Source organism: Rhinatrema bivittatum, chromosome 2 (genome assembly GCF_901001135.1).
Source record: "Rhinatrema bivittatum chromosome 2, aRhiBiv1.1, whole genome shotgun sequence".
In the NCBI taxonomy this organism is placed as follows: Eukaryota; Metazoa; Chordata; class Amphibia; order Gymnophiona; family Rhinatrematidae; genus Rhinatrema; species Rhinatrema bivittatum.
The window spans coordinates 281,571,312-281,597,269 of NC_042616.1; the positions used below are offsets into that span (position 1 = coordinate 281,571,312).

Consider the following 25,958-nt stretch of genomic DNA (forward strand, 5'->3'; position numbering starts at 1 on the left):
TGACTCAACACACAAAAACACCACCATTTTAAGGTGATTTATATATTACCAAGATAACTATGAGTTTTGATATTATAAACTGCAAGACTTATTTGCGTGCATGCATTTATAATAACACTTTAGATATCTATCAAAAATTCAGCAATATCCTAAATGCACAAATCCGCTTGTCTTACATTAAGTGGAAAAGATTTTGCTCATGGAAATCGCTAAGCAAAACAATTTTGCACAATAATAATATAAGCAAAAGCAAAGAAACAGCAAATATATAAAGATCTTATTTACCTTTGTTCCACACATGATGAAAATGATATCTATCCAAAGGCTGGTTAAGAATTAGAAGACAAAACTTTAAGTTTCCTATTAACAAAAAAGAAAAAGATACTAACATATATTAAAAAGGACAAGATCATTTTTACAATATTAAAAGAAGTTGCTATACAAATCTGATGCATGTTGTTTTAAGGCTTTTATTTTCCTTGAGTGGGTAAGCTTTATTAGGGCAGAAATACCACTCTGAAAATTTGCACTCAGCCTTATTCCTGTAAAGCATAACAGCATATTGTGTGTATATTACTACCATCACCTTGATTTTTCAAGCATATTGATTGTCTGTGAATGGGCATCTAAAAGTGTGTGAGGACCTCCATCCTGCTTGTCCTAGGAGAAATTACTAGTGTGGTGCAAGTGGCTCAATTCACACCACCTTTTGGGGGGTCCAAAGGGTAAACATTAAAGATCTTCAGATGGAGCAATGTGTGTGTGTGTGTATAATGAAGGTAGGGACTATCCACAAATAAATTCAACAGATAGAAAATGTATTCTACACAGTATGTGCTCAAAAAAGTTCCTCACAATAAATAAAGACTGTGTTTGGCCAGGTAGTCTCAGGAGGGCCATAAACCTGAAAAGCAAAAACAATTGAAAGGACAAGTCCAAATAAAGTGAAGAGCAGAATGGATGAGTAGGCAAAAAAAAGCAAACACCATATCCTACCTGAGGCTCTATAAATGTAAGTAAAGATGATAAACAATTCAGGTGTTAGTAAATCACACATTATAAACCCTAAAGCCTTTAATACCGAAAAGAGCCATCAAAAAGGGTGCCAAAAGGACTTGTGACCAAAGGCAGCTGAAAGAAAAGCCTACAAAGACAGACCAATGAAAACACAGCAATCAGAAACAAATACAGGATATAAAACTATTGTGAAACATAAAGGGGAATAAAAAAAATTCTAGAATGAGCATTAGAAAGACATTAAACAAAAGCAAGAAAGAAAAAAAATAAGGGGAAAAAAAAAGACCATTCTATCTCTTGGTTAAGGCCTGCTGGATGACGTATTTAATGCAAAAATCCAATGCTGTTTATAGTGAAGTAAATACTGGGAAAAATCACCTCCTCAAGGTTGGGGTTTGCAGTATTCAAAAACACAAAGGTCAGTAAGAGAATGGTATCTAGGGAGCTTCTAGGCAGGACTGAGAGATATAGCAAAAGTGTTCAAAAATATGTCTCTTCAGCATCCAGAGGGTCTTAAGCCACACAAAGCCGGGAGCAGGGACATGAAATAACATATTACTCCAGAGGAAGAGAAGTTGGACTAAAAATGCAAAACAGACTTCTGAATTACTGGATGTTCAAATTCAGTAATCAATCATGCAAGAAGACATGCTTTGCACTGGTCACATGGTGAATGGCCAATGTGTGCCACCAGTGTGTCAAAAGAACATATAGCAGAAAAAAAACCAAAATATCCTGGATGTTCTGGCCACAATGAAATGCAAAACAAGGAAGGTCTCTGAAGATCACATGGGGAGAAAGGCCAGTGCCATTTAATGATGATACAAACTTTGGGGCGGATTTTCAGAGCCCTGCTCGCGTAAATCCGCCCAAAACCGGGCAGATTTACGCGAGCAGGGCCCTGCACGCCGGGAAGCCTATTTTACATAGGCCTCCCGGCGCGCGCAGAGCCCCGGGACTCGCGTAAGTCCCGGGGTTCTCCGAGGGGGGCGTGTCGGGGGCGGGCCCGGTCGTCGCGGCGTTTCGGGGGCGTCGGCAGCGTTTTGGGGGCGGGTATGGGGGCGTGACTACGGCCCGGGGCGGTCCGGGGGCGTGGCCGCGCCCTCCGTACCCGCCCCCAGGTCGCGGCCCGGCGCGCAGGAGGCCCGCTCGCGCGCGGGGATTTACGCCTCCCTCCGGGAGGCGTAAATCCCCCGACAAAGGTAAGGGGGGGGGTTTAGACAGGGCCGGGCGGGTGGGTTAGGTAGGGGAAGGGAGGGGAAGGTGAGGGGAGGGCAAAGGAAAGTTCCCTCCGAGGCCGCTCCGATTTCGGAGCGGCCTTGGAGGGAACGGGGGTAGGCTGCGCGGCTCGGCGCGCACCGGCTATACAAAATCCATAGCCTTGCGCGCGCCAATCCAGGATTTTAGCAGATACGCGCGGCTCCGCGCGTATCTACTAAAATCCAGCGTACTTTTGTTTGCGCCTGGAGCGCAAACAAAAGTAGGCTATTCGCGCGCCTTTTAAAATCCGCCCCTTTGCTAATAGAATAGGGTAGGATACAGGTAACTACATCAGTATCCATATGGTGTTTGGGTTGAAAGAAGAGATCCTGATTAGTGTATAAAGCTCGTATGAAAACTTGCTTTAATCATGCGGGTCAGATAACCCCTGGACTACAAATTGCAAAACATCTGATGGGCTTGTGTAATGAAGCCCACTCAAGAGGAACAGAGTCTGCATAATCTAAAAAACTGACTGACTGGGATGCCGTCACAAAGTCCTAGGATGGTGGTTACTATATAAAAGAAGGGTAGGTTTCCTGTAAATAGAAATAGTGAAACCTCCATTCTGTATGCAAAGGTACACATCCAAAATAAAAAATGGGGAAGATGAATAAAATGAAAAACACAAAGATTTCGGTCACAGGAATAAACTCCATGCTCTTTGAAGGGTATGTATCTTCCAGACCAACACAATGTCATTTATATAGCATAGCCAGATCAAAATAAAGAGCCAAAAAATGGAGTAGTAAAGCCACTTAGATTCAAAATTGGATACATAAATGCAGGCTACGGCAGGGGCCATAGTGGCACCCATTGCCATGCCCTAAATTTGCTGGTAAAAGCAGCCATTAAAGCAAAAATAATTTTTGAGTGAGAGCTATATGTGTCACTTCGACCAAAAACCGAGTTGGAACCCTACTATCAACTGGGAGTGAGGTAAGGGCAGACTGGACAGCATTAATAGCCTCAGACTGAGGGATATTAGAATATAATGCCTCAATGACAAGAGTGACTAAATAAACTGAGTTTTCTTTGGACTGTCTATGTAGGCTTTTCAGATTAGTTGCCTTTGGCCAATCCAAGTCACAAGTAACTGGCAAGTACCCAAACATTAGACAGATCACAAGTGACTATTGCTTATTAATTACCGTCATAGCAGTTTATGGATTCATCCTCTAGGAACTTATCCAAACCTTTTTAAACCCACATCCTCTGGCAATGAATTCCAGAGCTTAACTATGCGCTGAGTGAAAAAGAATGTTCTTTGGTTTGTTTTAGATGAACTACTTGCTAACTTCATGGAGTGCCCCTGGTCCTTTTATTATCTGACAGAGTAAATAACCGATCTACATTAACTTGTTCATGTCCTTTCATGACCTTTTGGCACCCTTTCAGCAGTCTTTTTTTTCCTTTCAGTAATAAAGGCTTTAGTGTTGATAATATTTTTATATGCTGGTTAAAGATTTACTAATAATTGAATTGTCTATCATTTTTACATATAGTACAGTTATTGGACTTCAGGTAGGATAAGGTGTTTACTGTTTTGCCTGTTCAACCTGTTTCCTTTATTTGGAATTGTTCTTTAAATTGCTTTTGCTTTTCTGGTTTCTTTTATTCAATACTATCTTGATTACATTTTCTATAAACACTTGCAAGAATAGATATCAATGTCAAGAACACAATATAACCAGTTTTCCTCCTGAAATCCCCAAGAAAACAAAAATGCGCCTCCCCCCATAGCAATTCCAAATGAAATAACGTACCCTGGATTTATTAAATGCCACCAAAGAAATAAAACACACTAGAAAAACCGGGAAAAAAACAAACATTAAGAACTAACATTAAAGTACCCCCCTGATAGGTTGAAATAATTCAGGGGTGTGAGAGAGACATATCTCGAACAGTACTAGGGAATGAAACAACACTTGCATCCCAAATCTGTGTGAACTTCCTCTGGTAACCTGGCGGTTTAGTATACAGAGATTTGCAGGTCGATTTTACAAGCATTGCTCGTGCAAAAATACCCACATAAGTGTGGATGTGGACAGCGTGCGAGCAATGCGGATTTTAAAAACACCGCAAAATATGCGCGTATGTACCCTATGCATGCATGAGAAGAATAAGGGGGCAGAAAAGGGGGTGAGGCACGGGCGTTCTGGGCACGCGTAATTTTATCCCATGATCTTAAGATGGCCACACAAGTGGATAAAGCGACAGTAAAAGCCCTGGCTATGGCTGTACGGGGACAAAAATAAGTCAGCAGAAAAAGGGAAGTGATACTGCCCTCTGAATAGGTCCCTGGTGAGACCTCGCTTGCAATACTGTGTACAGTTCAGGAGACTGCACCTTCCAAAGGATATAAAAACAGGACGGAGTCATTCCAGAGGGCGGCTACTAAAATGGTCAGTGGTCTTTGTTCTAAAGCATATGGGGATAGACTTAAATATCTAAACATGTAACCCGTAGAGGAAAGGATAGGATAGAGACATTCAAATATCTCACAGATTTCCATGCACAGGTGGGGAGCCTTTTTCAATGGAAAGGAGACTCTAGAACAAGGGCTCATGAGATGAAGTTGAAAGTAGACTTGGGAGTAATCTTAGGAAATATTTCTTTAAAGAGGGTGGTGGATATGTGGAACAACCTCCCAGTGGAAGTGGTGGAGACAAAATCAGTATCTGAATTCAAGAAAGCATGGGATAAAAATACAGGGGATCTCTAAGGAAGTGATGAGAATGATGATGATAAATTAACTGGACGGATGGGCAGACTGATGGGCCACACGGTCTTTTTCTGCTGTCATGTTCCTATATGAGATATGTGAATGGGGAATAAGTGCAAAAAAAAAAAAATCCCCGAGTAGAGAACAGGGAATAGCCACTGGGAACGCATGGTCCCACAAGGACAGGGGCCCGCAACCCACCTGGCAACGACTCCCAGGATTTGGGGGGGGGGGGGGGGGGGAAGCAGGGATAGAATCAAAGGATGTAACTCTCCTTTGATGGATTTACAAAGCAACCAACCTTTACTTTGTGTTCAGCTGTTTCTCTTGTCACTCTATAATGCCTTTTCCCATCAAGTAACATCATTCAACATTTAACACAATAACATTCTCTTATCTTTTCATTCTCTAGAAACTCTGGTGAGATTTAAACTACAGAAAGCAGTGAAACTAATAAGATAAGTAACCTGCTGACTTTAGCTATTCGTGTTTCAGTTTTTCTAATGAGCTTCACTTCGGTATAATTAAAGATTTTGATTCTTTGTGTACAATTTTCTGTCTTTCAGAAGCTTTATACGTGCATCTTCTCTGGATCCTTTGTCTGGGGTAAGTAATTGTGCTTTATGTTGCTTTCCTGAATCTCAGTGTTGCTTCCCCCTTTCCTCTGCAGGTTCTTCCGTTTGTCCCCTTGCTTCAAGGTTTCTTGGCAGGGTGATATTTTTTTGTAACTTGTACATAAGAGAACTCTCTCCAGGGCTCCCGCCGGCTTCTCCGGGATCGGTCGCCTTACCGCACCGGACGCCTCACGGCGCCCGTCTCCGCCACTCCGGGTTCGGGGATCTGAACCCGACTCCCTTTCGATCGGCCGAGGGCGACGAAGGCCATTGCCCGTCCCTTCCGAACGGCGCTCGCCTATCTCTTAGGACCGACTGACCCATGTTCAACTGCTGTTCACATGGAACCCTTCTCCACTTCGGCCTTCAAAGTTCTCGTTTGAATATTTGCTTCTACCACCAAGATCTGCACCCGCGGCAGCTCCACCCGGGCCCTCGTCCCGGGCTTCCGTGCCCACCGCGGCGGCCCTCCTACTCGTCGCGGCTTAGCCCCCGCGGCTCTCGCGGCCGGCGACAGCCGGGTATGGGCCCGACGCTCCAGCGCCATCCATTTTCAGGGCTAGTTGATTCGGCAGACGAGTAAAAGAAAGATGCGAGGTATGGTACATTCTGTGCATTCTCCTGTCTGCCTCCTCACCAGGCTGTTTACTCACTGGCCTGATGTTCCCCAGGAAATGGCTTCACAATTTTATTTGCGCTTAGATTCCAGCACTTGTTTTTCTGGGGGAAACCTGGACTGGATTACAGGAAATCCACTGGAATGGACTCATTCTGATGATTTAAAAAAAAAAAATCCCTCCAAGATTCAAAAATGCCCAACATACATTTCTCAGATGACACAGACCTGTCCCAAAACCTATCACCAGCCTCCAGGGACATCATCTAAGGCCCCCAGGGACAGGTATTTATTTTATTCCTCTTTTACTTTTGTTTGTTGACAGAATCGTGGGCCAATCCCTATCGATCTGAACATCTCAATTATATTTTTAGTCGCCATTAATGGCGAAAACTGTTTTCCAGATTCAGAGCCCAAGACACAGGGTTCTGGAAGGAGCCCTGATGCATGGCTCCTGGCCTCAGAACCAATGCTGCAACGGCCAGACTGGGAACAGTGGACGTTTGGGTCTATTGAAATAGGGGAAAATCCTCAGGCAGTGGTCAATGAAGGCTCATGGTGCCAGATGCCTCACATTCGATGCAAATGAGCTGCATGTAAAAGGAAAAACTACCTTAGTCTGCAGCTGTCTCCCCTCTCCAGCTATCACTCACATGCCATGGCAGTCTGTGTCACTGAGGCAGTATCTTCCAAAACCAGCCCAACTCCTAAGGAAGAGGAACGGGGCTGCAGTTAGGGCCTCACAACATGGGAGTGTTAAAGTAGAAAAAAAGAAATTTTAAAGCAGAAGTGTTAAGAATTTGTTACTGACTTTGATCACCAATGACTGCAGCTTTCATGAGAAAGAGAAGGAAATCAATCCTTGAATTAGCAGCTATAACTTTTCTATACTCTCCCTTTCCTGGGGGGGAATTTCACCTCACTTCCTGGGAATTTGGAACAGAGCAGAGCTTTGAGGAGATTTCTCAGCTTGGGGACTTGTCTGTCAGATTTAATCAAATCACCTTTAAACTGCCTTTCCTTTAACTGCCCAAGATGACTTGTCATTTAGACTTTGTCTTTATTGCTGTACTTTGTGCATCATTTAATTTAAAAAAAAAACACACACACAAAAAATAATACAAGTCACAGTCAAATGACTTTAAAAAAACAAAAACAAAACAAAGCCTAAGACAAATTACACTGAAAAACGGCATCTGGAGCAGCTGTTTGTTTTTACATAAGATAAATGTAAAGAAGTTTTGAAGTACTGATGATTCTTTGAGTTGTGTGGCTATCGGAACCTGACAGGCTCAATTTGATGATGTAAGGTGCACACTTTCTTTTTTTTCCCTCAAGTTGGCGGTGCACTTGCACTGCTATGCACTAATAACCTTCAATCCAGGATTGAGAGGGAATGTGACAAAAGTTTACAAAATTATGTGGCATGATAAAACTAGGACTAGGGGACATTCGAGTTAACTGAATGGTAGAAGATTTAAAATACATTTAACAAATCCTTATGAAGAATCCATAAAAGTATTTTTTTTTACTGTTAATACACAATTAACCATAAATTATCCTCATCAACAAGTCATTTTATGTACATATGTTATATACTATAATCAAATATTCCATGTAACCCTGTTATTTCTGTCATAATTTGTTATATTTATTACAATGTTATAATTTGTTATATTTATTACAATGTTATAATGTAAAATAGGGATGTTACCACCCTATTCTTTTAGTTATCTGGAAACCGATGTGATATCTCGATCAAATGTCGGTATATAAAAGAAATAAATAAATAAAAATAAATAAATAAATTAAGCTGTAGCACTTGCTACTGGAGGATGTGGTAAAAGCTAATAGTATAGCTTGGTTTAAAAAAAGTGTCAGACAAGATTCTGGAGGACAGGTCCATTAACAACTATTAGCAGTCAGACTTGGGGAATGAAGCGTCTTAAAGCAGGGAGTGACTGGTTGGGAATGGATTCCCCATAAGGATTTTTGTGTGTACTTCTTCCAAATGACCCAAAATGGCCATTGTTGAAGGCAGGATGCTGGGTCTGACTCAGTATGGTATTTCTCATCTTCCTAAGTAATGGGGATGAGTGAGTGTGTGTGTGGGGGGGGGGGGGGGGGCAGGGAGGAAGACCAGGCAGAAAAGAAAGGGAAACCAAGGAAGATTAACCAAACACTCTGTATAGCCTTTGGAACATTGTACATCATGGCTCAATACTTGCAACATATGCCTGAATTTTACTATGCACTATCATAAAAATAGAATTTCTTTCTTTTTTTTTTTTATATCACAAGAGCAGCTGAGTCAGACCAAAGATCAATCTAGTTTAGCATCCTGCCTGAGAGCTATTAGTTACAGCCGAAAGATACACCAGAGTTCATCTAAGTGCTACCTGTAGCCATATAATTGTGTAACAACACAGACCATTCTCTAAATATCTGTAAAAGTCCTTGTCGTCTAGAAAACAATCCAGACTCTTCCTAAACCCTATGCTGCTTGCTGTAACTACATCCCACAGCAGCATACTCCACAATTCAACTACCCATTGACTAAAGAAATATTTTCATGCATTCGTCTTGAAACTGCTAACATACAGTTTCATTGGAGAATTCATGGACCTAATATTTTTGAACAGGGTAAACAACTGCTTGCTTGTGGTTTGATCTTTTCTACTCATGATCTTGAAAACCTCACTCATGCTCTCCTTCAGTCTTCTCTTTTCCAAGCTAAAAAGCCCTTTTTCAGCCTCTCATCATGTAAGAGATATCCCAATCCTCTTGCCATTTTGGTTGCCTTTCCTTGTGCTTTCTCAAGGTCTACCATATTCTTTAACATAGGCGACCAATACCCCAACATAACATAGGCAAACAATACTCCACATAAGGTCACACCAGAGCTCTATACAGAGGCATGGTCATATTCTTGGATTCAACATTAATGCCTTTTCAGATTATCCCTACCATATGGTTTGCTTTTTTGACAACTGCTGCAAACTGTGCCAATGGTTTTAGCGTGTCATTAACAGTAATTACAAGGTCCCTCATTTGATAGCAATTTTTCGGAGTAGACCCCCAGCAGGATATACTGATAGTTTGGATTTTTTTCTACTAATGTGCATCACTTTGTATTGGTGTATATTAAATTCCAGTTGCCACTTGGATGACCAAATTCCCAAGCTTTGAAGATCCTCTTGAACTTTTAAACAATCAGTTAGTGTTTTAACTCTTCTATATAGTTTGGTATTGTTTACAAATTTCACAATCTCACTTGTCACTCTGTCTTCTAGATCATTTATAAACAAACTGAACAATACGAAGCTTCCACAGACTCTTAGGGCTGTCCACAATGTAACATGCCCCCCAGTTTGAGAACTGGCCATTCAATCCAACTTAACTTCCCTTTAACCAGTTACTGATACAAGTATGTATATTGCTGCCCATAGCATAACACCTCAGTTTCCCAAGTAATCTCATGCAGTACTTTGTCAAATGCCTTTATAAAGTTAAAGTTCGCCAGCATCCATGTGCTAGTTATATTTTCTAAAAATTCTATTACATTTTGAGATATGATTTGCCTTCCCAAAATCCATGCTGGCTTTTCCTAATTATATTGTTTTTTTAATATGCATTTAATGATTTTGTTCTTGATAATTGTTTCCAACATCTTACTTGGTATTGATGTCACGCTTACCGGTCTATAATTTCAGTTCTCCCCTGGAGCCCTTCTTAAGAATTGGAGTCACATTGGCCACATACCAATGTAGTACCTTAGCCATTGTTAGTGACAAATTGCAAACCAGTGTAAATGTGCCTGCAATTTCTAGTCTTAGATCTTTCAAAAGTCTGGGGTGCACTTCATCCAACACTAGGAGCATGGTACTGTTTAACTTATCTATAAATCTTTTCACGTCTTCCTGCTCCACAGTGATACCTTTTAACATCTTAGAGGCATAACCCTTAGAGGCCTCTGGTTTTGAGATCATCCTGACATCCCTCATAAAGACTGAGGCAAAGAAATCATTCAACTTATCAGCAATGACCTTTAATCCTTTAGTCATCCAGTGGGCTGACTGCCTTCTTCGCTGGTCTCAGACTTTATATATATTGGGAAGGAAAAAAAAAAACACCTTATTACTGTTTCTTGCCTCCCTGGTGAGCTTCTTCTTGAAATTAAGACCGTAAGAACATAAGAAATTGCCTTGCTGGGTCAGACCAAGGGTCCATCAAGCCCAGCATCCTGTTTCCAACAGAGGCCAAACCAGGCCACAAGAACCTGGCAAGTACCCAAACACTAAGAAAAAATGAAACACCTTCCAGATGGAAGCATTTAGGTTGCCTTTTCTGAAGATTGAACTCAGGACCTTCAGATTATGAGACTGATGCGCTGCCTGCCTGCTGCACTAAGAAATTCCTTTTCACCTGGCTTATCAATGTTTTACATCTACTCTTGCATTTTGTGCTCCCTTCTATTTTCATCACTTGGTTTCCTTTTCCATTTTCTAAAGGAATCTTTCTTGGCTTTATTAGCCTCTTTCACATCACTATTTAGCCATGCTGATAACCTCTTGGTTCTTTTCTTCCCTTTTTTAATAGCAGGATACACTTCAACTGGGTTTTCATATCGCCATCATCATCAGTGTTTTTTTATATCACATTTTCTAAGTCAGAAATATCAAAGTGTATAATAGTTGGTTAGCATGATTACATTGAGGATAAAATTACAAAGTGCACATAACATCAAGGAAACCTATCACAATAGAGGTAAAAATCAGTGCACATATTGGTATGAGATTCATAGGAAACCATGTCAAAAGAGGGAAGACAAAGAAGCCAGTAATATGGAATGATATTAATCCTCAGGCCCAAAAACTGTTAAAAAAAAAAACAAGTTTTTAGTAAGTTTCCTGAAAGGAAGTCTGGTATTCATCTAATATTAGGGGGAGGGGGTTGAGAGTTCTACAGGGCTCGTGCTGAACCAGAGAATTTTATTCTTCATGCTTTTGAGGCTTATTTCCTTACAGAAGGGTGTTGTAAGGCGGGCTTGAGCCATTGAACTAAGGGTGTACCTATGAGGTGATATATATGTTAGGAGGGAGGACCCCATCCTTTTGAGAGCCTTAGGATCAGGGTTTTGAATTTTGCCCAGAAGGATGGGAGCTAATGTACGGATTTCAGGTCTGGGGAAATCTTAGTGAACCTACATGCATTTAGCATCATTCAGGCTGCTACATTTTGGATGAGTTGTAGTACTCTAGGCAGGAAATGATACAAGCCTAAATGACCATAGTGAAGGCCAGAGTATCAATGAGGGGGGCAGAGAAGGTGGAGGACAAAGAAGATTGATTTAGTCACCACCTTCACTTGACCATCCAAGGATGATATTCAGGCCTTGGGCTTGGGTAATGAAAGGAACTTTTATTCATCCTTGAGTTACTTTTGAGTGTACATTACTGGTTTCTTTTTTTCCCAATGCACAGTGCCTCTGTTTTTTGTGAGTTTAGTTTTCATTTGTTTTGGTGCAATCTGGTAGATCTCTCATGTAGGCAGGTGTTGAGGTTGAAGATTGCTTAATCTGGATTTGTGCTGAGGGGAGATCAGTAATTGGATGTCTGGTTTATATCATACTTCCTGCTGAGTTTGGCGAGGTGGACTATGTAAATGTTGAAGAGTGTTGGCGATAGCATGAAACCTTGCAGCACCCACTCACTTGAAACAGCTCTGAGTGTGATTATGAAGAAGGAGGAAAGCCAGGCCAGGGCTATGTCATGCCTCATGCACACCCTGAATCCTTCTGTTGGATACAATCAATTTCTTCCTAAATAACACCCTCATTCTTTCATAATCCCCTTGCTTGAAATTCAGGCAAACTGTTGCAATTTCATCTCATGCTTTTACTGCAAACTGTATATCAGATTTGATCATGTTGTGATCGCCGTTATCCCCTGCATAAGGTCCTGCATTTTACTGAGAACCAGGTCTAGGGTAGCATCTTCCACAAATCCACAAAACCGCAGGAGAATTTCAGTCTGATATTCCAAAAATCCACTGACTGAAATAGTTTGCTGTAGTTTCAAAATCTTTACACAACATGGTACATAACATTTGATTCAGCCCTCTGACTGATTCTCTTCAATATTTTTTAAAGTTATATATGCTAGTTTTGGTGCCTATATTCATTGGAGAAATTTTTTACCTGATAATTTTGTTTTCCTTAGTATAGACAGATGGATTCAGGAACAGGGGATTTATGGTCCCCTGCTAGCAGATAGAGATGGAGCAAGCTAACATCACAGTACATATAACCCTGCAGTGACCCAGCCTGCCCTTATTCTCTTCAAAAGCAACTGTGGACAGACCAGCAAAAAGCTTGATTAAAAACAGATAACCAGAACTGTACTCAACCAACCACAAACACTGAACTCACAAAAGATTCTACGTACCCCAAGCTAAGGATTGGATGAACACTTACCAGTAATTCCTTGGGACCCAGAACCCCACAGGAGGACTACTGACACTTATATGGCAGGCGAGCGCAGGAAGCTGAATCCATCTGTCTACACTAAGGAAAACAAAATTATCAGGTAAGTAATTTCTCCATTTCCTAGCGTCTAGACAGATGATGGACTCAGGAACAGTGGGATGTACCAAAGCTACTCCCCAACAGGGTGGGTGGCTGCTTGCAGTCCAGTCAATACAGCACTTGAAAAGGCTACATCCTCCCAGGCCTGTCAAACAGACGATAAAAGCTGGAAAAAGTGTGTAAGGAGATATCGACGGGAAACAACTGGCAAACCTCTGCCCATGACACTGTCTGAGCCCTAGAGGAATGAACCCTAACCTGAGTAGGTAACTGCTTCCCAGCATCCACGTACGCGGCCATGACCACCTCCTTAATTCAATGAGCTATGGTAGTCCGCGAAGCCAGAATGCCCTGCTTACTCCCGCCATAGAGAACAAACAGGCGATCCGTCTTTCGAAAAGACTCAACCTCCAGATACCGCACGACAAGACACTTAACGTCCAAGGAGCACAAAAGGCAAAACTCCTCTGCATCCCTGACCTTATCCAGGGATGGCAAGGAGATGGACTAATTCAAATGAAAGTCCGAGACTACCTTCGGCAAGAAGGATGGAACTGTACGCAGCTGTAACACACCCAGAGTCACCCGAAGGAACGGCTCCTGACAAGACAAGGCCTGCAGCTCAGAAATCCAATGTGCAGAACATATAGCTAGCAGGAAAACAGTCTTCAAAGTCAACAACCATAAGGAAAGGCTATGCAGTGGTTAGAAAGTAGGGACCACCAAAAAGTCCAGCACCAAATTAAGACTCAATAATGGAACCAGTAACCTCAAGGGACGCCTAAGGTGCTTCACTCCCTTCAAAAAACGGGTCACATCAGGATGAACCCAAGGAAACACCATTCACCAGGTGTTTCCTTGGGTTCATCCTGATGTGACCCATTCCTTGTTTCCTTGTTTCAGAGGCCTAGTGAATGGTGTTTCCTTGTTTCCTTGTTTCAGAGGCCTAGTGAATGGTGTTTCCTTGTTTCCCCATTCCTTGGTCTTTCCACCGCTCCCAGAACATTTTCCAAGATTATAGTGGTGGTAGTGGCAGCCTTGCAAAAAGAGGAAATCCTGGTGCACCCATATTTGGACGACTTGCAGATTCAAGCCAAGTTTCAGGAAGAGAGCTGCCTGGTGACACACAAGGTGATCTCCTTATTGCAGGAGCTTGGTTGGGTGGTGAACCTGACCAAGAGCAATCTTCAACCATCTCAGTCATTGGAGTATCTGGGGGTCTGGTTCGACATGGGCAGGACAGTTTTCCTAACAAGGAAACACCATTCACTAGGCCTCTGAAATAGGCAAGAGGCACAACCTGCACCTTCAAGGAATTAAGGGCTAAGCCTTTATTCAATCCATCCTGCAAAAAATTCAGAATGAGAGGGATCTTAACTGAACGAGGAAGAACACCCTGGCTCCTCTCACACCAGGCCTCAAAAACTCTCCAAACTCGCACATAAGCCAAGGAAGTGAAGAACTTGCAAGCGCGGAGTAAATTGGTAATCACCGCAGTGGAATAACCACATTTTAATAGGAGAGCCCTCTCAAGGGTCAAACCATAAAACAGAATTGGAGTTGGATCCTCATGAAGAACATGTCCCTGCTGAAGCAGATCCATGTGCAGTGGAAGACAAAGGGGGGCCTCCACCAGGAGTCATCGCAAATTTGCACACCATGGATGCTTGGGCCAGTCCAGCGCCACCAGGAGAACTAGCCCCCTGTGGCCTTCAATCTTGCAAATTATCCTGCCCAGCAAGGGCCATGGAGGAAAGACATAAAGCAATCTGACTTCTGGCCAGACCTGTACTAGAGCATCTATTCCCAGGGACTACGGATCTCTCCTTTGACTGTAAAAGCGAGGAACCTTTGCATTTCGAGAAATCACCATGAGGTCTAGAAACATAAGGCCCCAGTGATTCACAATCAGCTGAAATGCCTCAGCTGACAACACGCACTCTCCTGGGTCCACACTCTCCCTGCTGAGAAAGTCTGCTCTTACGTTGTCTTTTCCTGCAATCTGAGAGGCCAAGATCATCTGCAGATGATCTTCTGCCCATTCCATCAGCTGGTCTATTACCTGTGATACTTGCTGGCTCTTGGTTCCTCCCTGGAGATTGATAAAGGCAATCATCGCATCGTCCGACTTCACGCGAACCGCTTGATTCCGCAGCCTGTGGCTGAACTGCAAGCATGCCAGCCGTACCACCCAGGCCTCCAGCCGATTGATGTTCTAGAGGGACTCTTCAGCATTCCAGCGCCCTTGGGTCATTAACTCCAGACAGTGAGCCCCCCCAACCATGGAGACTCGCATCTGTCGTACCAACCAGGCCGAGAGGACAAGGGAACTCCATTTTTCAGATGGAGCCGAACCGCATAATCTTGAGACTACAGGTTCCAATGAGATAGCAGAGAGCGCTGAAGAGGACGCATATGAACCCTTGCCCACATCACCATTTCCAGGGTAGCTGCCATCAAACCGAGTACCTGTAGGTAGAACCACAATGTTGGGTGTATGGTGTTCATTAACTGACACACTTGAGACATCAATCTCTGGATCCGAACTTCTGATAGGAAAACTGTCCTGCCCATGTCGAACCAGACCCCCAGATACTCCAACGACTGAGATGGTTGAAGATTGCTCTTGGTCAGGTTCACCACCCAACCAAGCTCCTGCAATAAGGAGATCACCTTGTGTGTCACCAGGTAGCTCTCTTCCTGAGACTTGGCTTGAATCTGCAAGTCGTCCAAATATGGGTGCACCAGGATTTCCTCTTTTTGCAAGGCTGCCACTACCACCACTATAATCTTGGAAAATGTTCTGGGAGCGGTGGAAAGACCAAAAGGCAGCACCTGAAACTGATAATGGTCGCCCAACACCGCAAAGCATAGAAAGTGTTGGTGTTCCAATCGGATGGGAAAATGAAGATAAGCCTCTGTCAGATCCAAGGAGATCAGAAATTCCCCCGAGTGCACCACCATTATTAAAGAGCTTAAAGTTTCCATTCAAAAATGAGTCATGTTCCCCTCATTTATTTTCTTCTGCCTGTCCTTCACTCCCCAACAAAGAACCAAGGAGTTGGAATTTTGTTTTATTACAGGATAGTAATGCTCTAAATGACAGTGCTTCTCTTATTTTTCCTTTTATTAATACAGAATATTTGAGTTAAATTGCATTTGATGTTAAGTTATGTTTTCTTTACTTATATTCTGTATTATTTCTGGATACAAGATGATCTTGTGTAATGTATAATGATTAATAATCTAATAAATAAAGAATTTAAAAAAAAAAAGAGAGTCATGTTCAAGTGACAGTTGACCCTCTTGAGATCCAAGATGGGATGAAAGGAGCCCTCCCTTCTTGGGCACAACAAAATAAAGGTAATATCTCCCCACACTTTCTTGAGATGTGGGCACCGGTACCACAGCCCTCACTCTGAGGAGCCTTTAAAGCATTAACTCCACTGCCTGCTTCTTCTGTGGGGAGTGGCAAGGGGACACCATGAACATGTCCCAAGGAATACTGCGAAATTCCAGTGCATACCCTTCTCATATCATCTCCAGTACCCACTGGTCCAAAGTGATCTCGGCTCACCTCCAATAAAAGAGAGATGTCCCCTATCTCCTGTTCCAGAAGGTAGGTCAGCAAACCTTCATTGGGAAGCTCGGGAAGGTCCATCCCCCGAGCCTGCTCCTCTCTTGGGCTTCTGGGAATGAAAGGACTGAGACCTACTGAAAGGCTGAGTCCGCTGAAAGGTCATCCCTCTGTAGGGACAAAAATGCCTGGAACCCCAGAAATGACCCCTCATACCAAAGGGTTGCCATAACTGTTTCTTATCCTCTGGCAACCAAGGCACTGGAGACTCACTCTACTTACTGGCCAGTTTCTCCAACTCACTCCCAAACAAGAGTCAGCCTTTAAAGGGCATCTTGGTAAGATTGGCTTGGAAGCTGTCAGGTTACTAATTTTGCAACCAGAGTTGACGCCTGGCTGCTATCACTGAAGCCACTCCTCTGGCCAAGGTCAGAACCAAATCACATCCTGCGTCTGCTAAAAAGGCAGCAGCAGGCTCCATAACCACTCTGGAATTCCCTCCAGACTCATCAACCTCCAGAGAGAGAGAAGCAGACAAAATCTCACCACTAGGGTGCAACAGGAGGCAATCTGTAAATTCATCGCAACTGCCTCAAAGGCTTAAGAATAGCCTCAATCCTTCTATCATGTACATCCTTCAAGGCTGCTCCTCCCTCTACGGGGCTAGTCATCCACTTAGACACAGCACATACCAATGCATCCACTTTGGGAAAACTCAATTGTTCTCTCACAGCTGGATCCAGGAGGTACAAACCTTCCAATGTCCTATCCCCTTTAAAATTTGCCTCTGGGGCATCCCATTCCAGATCAATCAATTTCTGGACAGCATTGAATACTGGGAAAAAAACAAGAGGCTTTACATAAGGAAACCAAAATAGGATTCTTCCTTGGCTCTGACATAGCATCCGAACCAGGAACGCCCAGCTGTTTCAAGGTCTGGGAAATTAGGGCCGGCACTTCATCTCTATGAAAGAATCCCAACATGGTTCGATTCAGTTCCAGCCCTAGAGGAATTTCCCCATCTTCCAGGGAATCCAGATCAACCACATCATCAATGCCATCCAGATTCCTGTTGGAAACACCCACAGGGAGCCAGGGCGACACCCGGCACTTAAGCATAGGACTGGAAGAGGGCAGAACCACTGGCTGAGGTTCCAACCGGACAGAAATGGGAGAAGTGGAGGACCGTGCCTGAAGAAAGGCTTGTAGGCCTTGAAAAAATTCCACCCAAGAAAAAGCAGCTGGGTCCAGATCAAGCCCAGAAGGAATGGGAGCTGGTCTCACAGAACTGCCCTTGCCAGTGGAGGAGCCAGTCAAGAGAGAACCAAGATCTAGCATCCCCCCACCCCCCATCAAGGCTGTGACCAACCCATCATCAGAATGGGAAGAGCCAGGCTTGGCAAAATCTGAGGAAGACAACTCTCCTGAGCGTCTGAGCAGCACTGACACAGGTCAGAAGCCAGGTCAGGCTGAGAAGCCTTAATATGATAAGCAACACAAATAGGACGACTTCTTGCTTACTGTCACCATCACTGCAGTAAGTGTGCGTCAGAATAGGTTGCGCTCAAAAATCAAATGTGCCCAAAAAATAAGCAGCTAGAAGAAAGCGCGGCAAGCACACGCACAACCTGTGCATCAAATTAAGCGCATAAAAATGTTTGTGCGAGAAAAAAAAGTGTGCCCAAAAACCGAGCGCAGAATGTGTGCACGGCCTAGAGAGGGCAGCAGAACACGTACAAGAGTACGTGAAAACGGCCTCCATGGCCTACCACGCAGCATGCAAGAAATAAGACTAAGTGCAGGGCCTCTAGCCCACCAGGCACCGCTCAATTCGCCAAGCTGCCAAGTTCCCCAATCCCAACAAGAGCAGGAACTAACGTCAGCACGGTGCGCCGAGAATGGAGCCCGGAGGAAGTCCTGAAGCCCCTCTAACCGTCTCTGCTTCAGGTAAAACTTCCTCCTCTTTTTTTTTTTTTTAAAAAACCTTACCTGAGCTCAGTGCTTACTGGCTGAGAACAGAGACGGTATCTGCAGTCACCGCTGCACTCGGCCTCCTACACCCACTGCCTTTCAACTGAAGTAGTAGCTAAGTCCGTGCCAGGAAACCCAGCTACCGGACCAAGGCACACCTCTGAAGGACCATGGAAATCACCTCAGGAATTCTCAACTGGGGGAGGGGGACTTTAGGTATCACTGCAGGACAGCGGGGCTTTCTTTTCCTGAATTTACATTTCAAATGTCTCCTTTCAAAAAGCTCAAAGCAACCCCCATAGGGAGATGCACGTCCACAATGTGCTGGAGATGGGGTCACTGCAGGGTTATGTATTCTGTGATGTCAGCTTGCTCCGTGTCCATCTACTGGCAGGGGAGAATAAATCCACTGGTCCTATCTGTGTACACACTAGGAAAATTAGGATTTCCTTAGGGGTGTGCATATGTATTGTTGGTCAGGTAAATCCTCAGGGGATAAATTGATGTACAAGATATAATATTTTTTATTCAACAAACTTGGCAGGTATTATTTAATCATAAATAGAGCCCCTACACCAATGATGGCAAACTCTAGCCATTGAATGCCACATACTTGTGAATTTCAGGACTGCCACCAATATTCATGAGATAGATCTGCATATATTTGGTCCAAGAAAAATTAATATGCATAGCTCAGCTAGCCTGGAAAATGCACCTTTTTCTGGCTCAAAGACTTGACTTACTTATCCCTCCCTTACACAATAAACACAAAAAAAGGAGGCAAGTACATACATATTATAGGGCTTGTACCCTATATATACCCCACAGTCTGCGTATTATGTACATTCTGCTTTCTTCTGTTCCCTTACTCTCTTTATCAGTGGGTTCCTTTAATTTTTATAATGCCCACCATTTCACACTTACTCATAAAAATATAATGCTATTGGATAATCTAAATTAGAAACAAACCATTTGAAAGGTGAAAAAAAAAAAAAAGCAAATGCATGCAATGTTTAAGATAATAGAAATCATGCTGGATAAAACCACTGGTTCCTTCCCTCACTGCAGATGGGTCAGTTTGCTCAGTCTGCAGTGCTTGTAGAGAAATTACATCAATTACCAAAACTAAGAATCACGGTTACAGCTTGCATTTTAAATTATAGGAAGCTTTGAGATTATCAGGGGAAACATTTCCTAATGGGCTGTTGTTCTCAGTACATCTGTAGTTAACAACTTCATTTTCTTGCATTACAGTCCTCGTTTTTCACACCAAGGGAATATCAGAGAAAAAAAAGTTTCAAACTAGATTTACAATGACATGAATTTGCCTTCAACCATCATGGTGTGTATCTAAAACTAATCTGAAATTACTTTCAAAATGTACTGCAGAAAGCTAAATGAGGGTAGAACTGTATAATCTCATTCAAATCAGTTTTTAAACTTGTGTAATCCGGAGGAGTAACTGGGAGTAGCTGAGTTAGCTGGCTAAGTTAACCGACTAACTCCGATATTCAGCGTTAGCCAGATGATTTAGCAGATTAAGTCTTGTCAGGCCAAAGAGCTATCCTAAAGTTAGACAGCTATAGTTAGCCAGCTATATTCAATATAGCTCCAACAATAACCAGATAATTTTATCCGGCTACCTTTGGTAACCAGACTGTGAATATGGACCTCTAAATGTTTTGCAATACTAACTACAGAGTCAATTAATGAAAATATTTTCATCTTTGGAAATGATTAAAATATATATCTTTGAAAATCTTTAAATAACATCTATTTATTTATAAATGATAGTACATGTATGTTCCATTTTAAAGGCTTTATTTATTTTAAAAGAACAGTGAAATGATGTATTTTGGAGATTAACAGGGCAGGTCTCTGGTCTAATCAACAAGCACTATTGAATATCTTAAAGGAGATGAGGAAAGCATGCCTTAGAATGAAGGTGAGAAACACCATGCCATTAGATAGCAGGACAGAACTTACTTTCTAATGTTCAGGGACAAAAAAACAAAATAACAATAATCAAACTGTGGCTTTTCTCTAAGAGCTGAGGTAATCAATGATTGGCAAGGATTTGGGTTTTGTGTGTTTATTTTTCGTTTGGGCATGCTATGCATGATGTGAAGCTATGTTAGTGGATGGGTGATGCTATTGTGGGCTGGGTGTGGAATATTGGTAGATTTATGGTGGGGTGGTGGCTTGGTAATAAGGTTTTTGTGGGTTATGGGCGCATACAGGTTGAAGCCAGGGCTCTGGGTGATTGTGAGGGCAGCATAGAATGCTTGTGGGCTGAGGATGAATTTCTGGAACTTGAGTAGGTTCTTGGAGGTGTGGGTATATGTTTCTATCAAATAAGGTAGTATTGGAATTTTTAAATGCTGTGCTTTGCTTATTGTTTTTGAAGATTCTGGCTCAGGTGCCTAACATTGTTATTCTTTGTTATTTTAAAGATTTGATGTTTTTATTGTTTATAATATTTTTATTGCTGTACTCCACTTGCTGCTTTTTATTTTACATTGTACACTGCTCTGGGTAATGGCATAGAAAATAAATACATAATCACGTGCTTTTTATGGGATGTGGTTATCTATATAGAAGTCTTTGGCCTAGACACATGTATAACATGATCTTTCAGTATTTATACAGGGTTTGATTAATCCACTTTGAGGCTAGTAAGAAGACTGAAAGAAATAGTTATTTGGACAGCCACTGAATCCAAACTTTTGCTTTTCAAAGCTGGAGCAACACCAGGTCAAGTGGTTGAATAACCGTGAACTTCATACAAATGAGAATAAAGTGAAGAAATTTGTATCTGTCTCACTCCAAGAATATTCAATTTCACTATGCATGAGCTTCATCATCCTTTTTTTGATATGCAAAATCAATAGCCTGATACCATCAACATCTGAAATACCAGGAATAGCATAGGAAAAAACCCCACAGCACACAAGGACAATGACATCAGCATAAATAAGAATAAAAGGCCCAAAATGCCTGCCCACGTATCAATACCCATACAGTCTCATTTGCATACTTTATGAAACACTTATTCTCTCCTGCTCCATTAGAATCATTGGGGAAAACATCATCTGTTAAAATCATGTGAAATACTTATTACAATCAAAAAGGAAACTAAAAATGCATTTGCAAGCTACAGAGCAAGATAAGTGCTGACTGGCAAGGCCAGAATTTGTATAAACTGAACAAACACACTTGTTTGCATCTTGGATAACTCTCTTCTCCATTCTCCCTTCAGTTCTCCTTACCATAAAGGCACAGCCTTCAGTAGACACCAGGCACACACCTCCCTCTTCTACCATGCTATCATCCACCATGCTATCATCCACCCCTGTATTGCTGGAGTGCCGTCAATATTTAATCAACCCCCATCTACACTGGCCAACAAGGTTAAGGGCTCTAGCCAATTCAGCCTCATCTGTTACATAAAAGAGCTCTATCACGGCATCACCTCCCCTACATCCTCAACATTCATTCCAGATCACAAGATAACTGCCTTCATCCATCCCATTCCTCCAAGAAACCACACACCTTCAACATACATATTGGCTGGTAAAGTACCTTTCAGACTAGGATACCCAGCATACCTCCATAAACAAAGCTTGGAAGTTTTTCAGGGGACAGGCCATAGCAACTGATTCTTGTCATACTATTTACCTATTGTTTCTGTGAATTCAAATAAGGTATTCAAGTAAGGTATTTATTAGAAGGCATTTATTGCCCGCCTTCTTAATAATCAGTGTCTATAAATAAATGAATACCTTTAATAAAGGATATTTGCAATGACAGCACCATTGCCATTTCTGAGACTCAAGACCTTTAAGACCTAGCTCCTGAGGGATTTACCAGCTTGTCACTACAGTAGGAGAGTGGCCGGCACCATTTTCTTCTTCCTTGATCCCCCTCCCCAGCAACTGCTGAAGCAGCCCAGAACAAGGGGTGAGTTAAAGGGGATGTAGTTTTGGCCAGGTGATGTCACCATCTTCACGTCTGGGTCCTTTACCACCGGGACCTGGTTTCCTAGAAGTGATGGGGTAACACTGAAGGGGGAAGCCAAAGGGATTTTCCCATCTTAGTCCAGTTTACGATGAAAAGGCAGTTATCTGACACAAAGGGAGGTAGCTGAGTTTATTTATGGCATGAGTATACTACTAGGCTGGGGATGCCACAAACAGGTCTGGTTTTCAGGATATCACAATAAATATGCACGAGATATATTTGCATACAATGGAGGCAGTTCATGCAAATATCTCTCATGCACATTCATTATGGATATCCTGAAAACCAGACCTGTTTGAGGCACTCCAGAACTGAATTTGCCTAACTCTGTACTAGACACTAGCTATTCATTGTTTTATAGATTGTTTATTAGCTGCTTATTCTGCAACAAACTCTGAACAGTTTTATTTTCATTTTATTTTAAGTTGTTTAAGTGTGGGCTGTTTTAACATTTACTTACTTACTTGGTAGGCTGCTTTATACTACTTTCACTTATCTACTGCACATATTTTATTACTGGGAAGTCAACTTTTTTTTTCTTTTTTAATAGAAATCTTTCAGTGATTTTTGTTATTGCTAAGATCTGTGATTATTTCAGCCAATGCGGGACTGATTTTGTAACACTGCGCTTACGTTAGCCAGCAAATAAGTGCATAAGTTACACCCATTTTCAAAGTGGACTTACGTGCTATAAGTTCATTTTTAAAATTGTCTCACCAAATCTACCTGTACACAGCTACATCTGCTGAGATGTACGCAGACATTTTTCAGGAAAGTTTTTGCACACAGTTTTTAAAATCCAGAAATATGCATATAACTCCACTCCCAGGAGTATCTCGGCTCAGTCCAGGTAAACTTACACATGAGGTGGACATACCTGCCTAAGTTTATCTGAATATCAAGTGGGTAAGTTTTAAGAAGTCAATTTCTACAGGTAAAACACTTTTATCCGACGAGAGAGGGAGCAATTTTAGATCTAATTCTCAGTGGAGCACAGGACTTGGTGAGAGAGGTAACGGTGGTGGGGCCACTTGGCAATAGTGATCATAATATGATCAAATTTGATTTAATGACTGGAAAAGGAACAGTGTGCAAATCCACAGCTCTCGTGCTAAACTTTCAAAAGGGAAACTTTGATAAAATGAGAAAAATTGTTAGAAAAAAACTGAAAGGAGCAACTACAAAAGTAAAAAATGTCCAAGAGGCGTGGTCATTGTTAAAAAAATACCATTCTAGAAGCACAGTCCAGATGTATTCCACACATTAAGAAAGGTGGAAAGAAGGCAAAACGATTACCAGCATGGTTAAAAGGGGAGGTGAAAGAAGCTATTTTAGCCAAAAGATCTTCATTCAAAAATTGGAAGAAGGATCCAACAGAAGAAAATAGGATAATACATAAACATTGGCAAGTTAAATGTAAGACATTGATAAGACAGGCTAAGAGAGAATTTGAAAAGAAGTTGGCTGTAGAGGCAAAAACTCACAGTAAAAACTTTTTAAAATATATCCGAAGCAGAAAGCCTGTGAGGGAGTCAGTTGGACCGTTAGATGATCGAGGGGTTAAAGGGGCACTTAGAGAAGCTAAGGTCATCGCAGAAAGATTAAATGATTTCTTTGCTTCGGTGTTTACTGAAGCGGATGTTGGTCAGCTACCCATTTCATGGTCTGATCATGCATTAATCCTATTTTCTTTTTCCCTCCTGATATGGTGGTTAAAGAAAGAGGCCAACTCCTAGAGGAGAAAATGTCATTATCAGAATCTGAATAATGAAATTTTTTCAGAATGTGTGTAGATTTTATTCAGCGCATCACAGACCAAATCACTGACCATTTAGGTAAATGCTTGGAATAGCAAATTTAGGGGTAGATTTTAATGCCTACACGAGCGCACACATTGATGCCCGATTTTTTAGCAGGTGCACGCATATTATAAAATCGGGGGTGGGTGCATGCGCAAGGGGGTGCACAATTGTGCAATTTGCACGCACCGACGCCCGCGGCCTTCTCCCATTCCCTCCCAGGCAGTTCCGAAATACTTCCCAACCTCCTAACCTAACGTCCCTTCCCCTTACCCTCTCGCCCCCTAGCCCTCACCCAGACTCCCCCTGACCTTTATCATACCTGTTGCACACGCCAGCAGCCTGCCGACATGCAATCCCCCAGCACAGCAGCAAATGCACGTCCCGGGGCTTTACGCGCGTGGCCGGGCCTTTCTAAAAATAGGTCCGGCATGCATAGGGCTTTTAAAATCCTGCCCTTAGAGTTAGCTTGAATCTGTCAGCGAAATGGACCCTTCGGATAAGGGGGAGTTGACGTTAGCTGCAGGAAGGAGCCCCGCATGTCCCCACCTTTGGCAGGCGGAGTGGAATGATGCCAGTACATGCCCACGTTCCCCATAGGTTGAGCCCTTGGGTGCTGGAGCCGGCTGGTCTTAGGCATGGGCTCCTATGATAAATTGTGAAGCTCAAGATATTGTAGTTCAGGAGGCAGGTGAGGCGGGATCCAGACAAGAGCCCGGAACAAGGGACCAGTTGAGCAATGAAGACCAGGAGTGGAAGGTGCTCAGCCGGAGCAAACCAGAGAAAGTCCAGGCTAGTGGTTCAGGGCAGGTGGCAGAGGTTCAGTGTTGAGGTCCAGGTGAACGGTCAGGGGCAGGCAGTAGAGCTCAAGGTCAAAGGCAGGTGGCAAGCAATCGGTGTCAGGTCCAAGCAAGGGTCTAGCCAGAAGTCCAGACATGGAGAACAGGACAACACAGAACACAAAGACAAAGACGGGAACAGAGCTAATGCTGATGAGGCTGGAACGCAGATATACGCAATGGCAACTCACTCTACTCAAGAGGTAGTCGACCTATTGTCGAGGCACCTGGACAATAGGTCAAAGGGGCCTTATATATCCATGGAGCTATGGTGTCATCAGGAAGCGCCCAGGTACCTTTCCCGCCACAGGGCCTTTAAACAAAGGAGAGATGTGCGCGTGCACACCTAGGAAACAAGGCCGAGATCAGCATCAGTGGTAGTAGGCCAAGCCCGGCGTGGGACGGAGGAAGTGCCACGCCCTGGCAGAGCATGCCAAGTTGGTGTGGAAGGTTCTGAGGGAGGAGCAGGCTGGCATGGAGGACCAAGCCCTAAGGGAGCATGGCACCGTGTGCCCCAGCGGCAAGGGTGAGTGTACCGGTCCGCGGTCCTGCTGCTTATACACGCAAGCGTAACAGAATCAACTAGTCCCTAAAAAGAACTATCCTATTAGAAGTAGGAATATATCACCATGATTTACAGGACATTTGAGTAAGTTGAAGTGGAAGTTTCCCTATCTTGAAATACTGTGAATAAAATAAAATGCAAAAAGTAGCTACAATATATCAGGGAGATATGGAGGAGAAGAAAAGTCCTTCTGTGCAATAGAAATTCAGCCCTCTGCAAACCAGACAAAAGTTATCTAGAATGTTAAACAGTTTAGTGCACTTACCCTCCTGTTCTCATACAGATAATACAGAAGATAAGAAATGCCAAGCTGGATTAGACCCAGGTCCATGAAACCCAGCGGCTAGTCTCGGCCACAAGTACCGGCAG

The 25,958-nt window shown here is 42.8% G+C and overlaps 1 protein-coding gene across 7 annotated transcripts in view; it reads right to left on the reverse strand.

The window, feature by feature from the left end:
- The window catches only part of TPK1 (thiamin pyrophosphokinase 1), an 831,917-nt gene that overhangs the window by 693,531 nt on the left and 112,428 nt on the right, over positions 1–25,958 (reverse strand). For 5 of the 7 annotated variants that reach the window (XM_029589572.1, XM_029589573.1, XM_029589571.1 and 2 more), the window contains one exon: positions 286–360. The exons of the other annotated variants lie outside the window; for them this stretch is intronic. In XM_029589572.1, the coding sequence (XP_029445432.1) occupies positions 286–360 (75 nt within the window). The remainder of the gene's footprint in view (positions 1–285; positions 361–25,958) is intronic. 7 annotated transcript variants of the gene reach the window in all.